Genomic DNA, 3,465 nt, shown 5'->3' on the forward strand with positions numbered 1-3,465 from the left:
TACCCGGTTATCCTCCCCCGCCCCTGTGTCTGCCCTCCTCCCCAGCTGCCTGTCCTCATCTCCCTTCTCCCCTAGTTCTTGACTCCCCCACTCCAGGTGAAATGCATTGTCTATCTACCCTGTCCATGCCACCCTCATGATTTTAGAAATCTCTATAAGGTCACCCCTCACCCTTTGTCACTCCAGGGAAAACAGCTATAGTTGATCCAGCCTCTCCCTATAGCACAGAACCTCCAACCCTCAACGTCCTTATAAATCTTTTCTGAACCCCTTCAAGTTTCACAACATTCTTCCTCTAGGAGGGAGACCACAATTGCGCACGATACTCCAAAAATGGCCTTACCAATTGTTTGAAAGTTGCATCTCAGCCAGGGTGCTAAACAAGGTGCTTAGCATGCTGCCTTCCTTGCTCAAATTATTGAATATAGGATAATATTAAATTGGACAAGGTTCAGGAAAGATTTACAAATATGTTGCTGAGACTGGAGGGTTTGATTATGAGGATAGGCTTGGACTTTTATACTGGAGTGGGTGAGGTTGCGGGGTGGTCTTAGAGGTTTATAAAATCATGAGTGGCATCGATAAGGTGAATAACAAAGGTTTTTTTCCCGAGGGTGGGTGAGTTCAGAACTTGTAAGCATATTTTTAAGGTGAGAGGGAGAAAGATTTAAAAGGGACCTGACATGTAACTATTTCACACAGGGTGGTTCATGTGCAGAATGGACTGTCAGAGGAAGTGGTAGATGCAGGTATAATTACAATATTTAAAAGACATTTGGACAGGTACATGAATACACCTACACCTTAGGAAAGGTTTAGAGGGATATGGGCCAAATGCAGGAAAGTGGGACTAGTTTAGTTTGGGGAAACTGAGTTGGCATGGATGAGTTTGATCAAATAGTCAGTTTGTCTTGCTGTATGACTTTGAAAAAGATGGGGTTCAGGTAAGTGGGTGTGGGAGGGGTGTTTGCTTGGGAAGTAGAATTAATTGGTTTGGAATAATTTGAAGTTGATTTTAAGTATATTGAGAGATAGGGATGGACGTAATAGATGTTTGATGATTGAGGAAGCAGCCTGATGGGTTGAGAAAGGGTGGTGCTGTGGTTATCAACATCATGTTGTTGAAGGATAGCCAACCAGATGGTATCAAAGTCGTACTAACTATTCCACAAAATATTTTTGGTTTTCGTTCCCTGATCCAAACAGAACTAATAACCAGTCGGCAAATTGCTAAGTTCTGGTGAATTTCCTCAAAAGTAGGATTTGCGCTTCACTTCCTGTAAAGTTAAGGATCTGCAGCTCTTAAGGAATTTATCTGGCATTGTGTTGTTTTGCAAACATGTTTCAAAACTCAAGTAGTTAAGATATTTATTTTCAAGAATTAACCCTAAAATATTGCTGACAAAAGTGTCACTGAAACAAGATTTGTATATTCTGAGTAGTATACAAAATACTTCCCGCAGTTTAAAAGATTTGCCTGGTTGTTTTTGCTAATGTTCAGTATCATGTGGCCTGTACCAAGCATAAGAATACTATTTAGTGTGTGCCATTTTCATTATAAACTCTTAAAATGCTGAAGTCAACATTTGCTTTTCTTCATCTATAAACGTAATCTAAAATAACATGGAAGATCACTTAATTAAATGATATTTTGCGTGAAGTTCTCAGGTAATGTGGTACAGTGTTTTGTGTTAACATTGATTTCAAATTAATAGATGATTTTCCATCAGAAATTTGTATGACCTTGTCTTTATGCAGAAAGACGATGATATAGAAGAAGGGGACCTACCAGAACACAAGAGAGCTTCTCCACCAATAGACTTTTCCAAAATTGATCCCAGCAATCCTGAAAACCTGCTGAAGGCAACCAAGAAAGGCAAGACCTTAATGATATTTGTAACAGTGTCTGGGAATCCTACTGAAAAGGACACTGAAGAGATTACCAGTCTTTGGCAAGGCAGCCTGTACAATGCAAATTATGATGTACAGCGGTAAGTGTTTCAGCATTATGTCTTAAAACAAAGCTACAAAGAACCAGTGAATCAACAAAAATGGCTATAAGTGAAATGGTGTCTGTAGTCTAATTCAACAGCAAAAACAGAAATTGCTGGAAAAGTTGAGCGGGTCTGAGGAGAGATATCAGGTTTAATGCTTCAAGTCCAGTGACCCTTCAGAACAGTGCTGAGGAAGCATCACTGGATCTGAAACATTAACTCTGATTTCTCTCCACAGATGCTACCAGACTTGCTCAGCTTTTCCAGCAATTCTTGTTTTTGTTTCTGATTTCCAGCATCTGCAGTTCTTTCAGTTTTTACTTTGTGGTATGATTGTCTATTTGATGATCTTCGCTTAAAAATTGAATTTTTTTGTTCATTCTGTCATGAGATGTGGGTATTGCTGATGAGCTGTTGCCAATCTTAATTGCCCTTAGTATTTCAGAATCAACCACACCGCTTTGGACCTCAACCAATGTAGGCCAAACCGAGGTTTGTGATGTTGATAAAGGGATGGGTAGAATCCTTACAGTGCAGGAAGAGACCATTCAGCCCATCAAGTGTACACTTAAAGAGCATCCCACCAAGACCCAGCCACTCTCACCACCACCCCCCACTCCCCCCGCCAATTATCGAGGATGGTTTAAACACCGTAATCAAATTTCCTGTCAGCACCTTGGCTCTGAGAAAAGCAGTTCCACTTCCTCTATCTATACAGGCAAAGTCACCAGAGTCATAGAGATGCACAGCACAGACCTTTTGGTCCAACCCTATCCTAAAGGACATTAGGTGAATTAGATGGCTTTTTAAAGCAGTGATGGTATCATGGTCACTATTGACTTTCAGTTCCATATATTGATTTTTCTAAATGGAATTTGAATTCCAACCACAGCCATGGTGGGATTTGAACCCATCTCCCTTGAACGTTAGCATTTGGTTTATTAGTCCAGTGATGCTGCTACTATGGTACAAGCTTTCCCCATCTCTGTGAAACATATAAAGTGAAAAGGGATCCTGTGAGATAACTTCATGGATGAATAATTAACCAACATTGCTGTCTTTATTTTGCGTATGAACAGTTATTACATGAATTGTATAGTGGGATTCTGTTAGCATTTTTGGGTCCTGAAGTTTCTCACCTGGAACATAGAACATAGAAGAATACAGCGCAGTACAGGCCCTTCGGCCCTCGATGTTGCGCCGATCCAAGCCCACCTAACCTACACTAGCCCACTATCCTCCATATGCCTATCCAATGCCCGCTTAAATGCCCATAATGAGGGAGAGTCCACCACTGCTACTGGCAGGGCATTCCATGAACTCACGACTCGCTGAGTAAAGAACCTACCCCTAACATCTGTCCTATACCTACCCCCCCTTAATTTAAAGCTATGCCCCCTTGTAATAGCTGACTCCATACGAGGAAAAAGATTCTCACTGTCGACCCTACCTAAACCCCTAATCATCTTGT

General features: G+C 41.1%; 1 protein-coding gene across 1 annotated transcript in view; it reads left to right on the forward strand.

Moving 5' to 3' along the window:
• The window catches only part of mesd (mesoderm development LRP chaperone), a 28,444-nt gene that overhangs the window by 745 nt on the left and 24,234 nt on the right, over positions 1 to 3,465 (forward strand). Inside the window, exon 2 of the mRNA XM_043677616.1 lies at positions 1,759 to 1,991. Coding sequence (XP_043533551.1) covers positions 1,759 to 1,991 — 233 coding nt within the window. The remainder of the gene's footprint in view (positions 1 to 1,758; positions 1,992 to 3,465) is intronic.

The sequence above is a fragment of the Chiloscyllium plagiosum genome, chromosome 36 (assembly GCF_004010195.1).
Source record: "Chiloscyllium plagiosum isolate BGI_BamShark_2017 chromosome 36, ASM401019v2, whole genome shotgun sequence".
NCBI lineage: Eukaryota > Metazoa > Chordata > Chondrichthyes > Orectolobiformes > Hemiscylliidae > Chiloscyllium > Chiloscyllium plagiosum.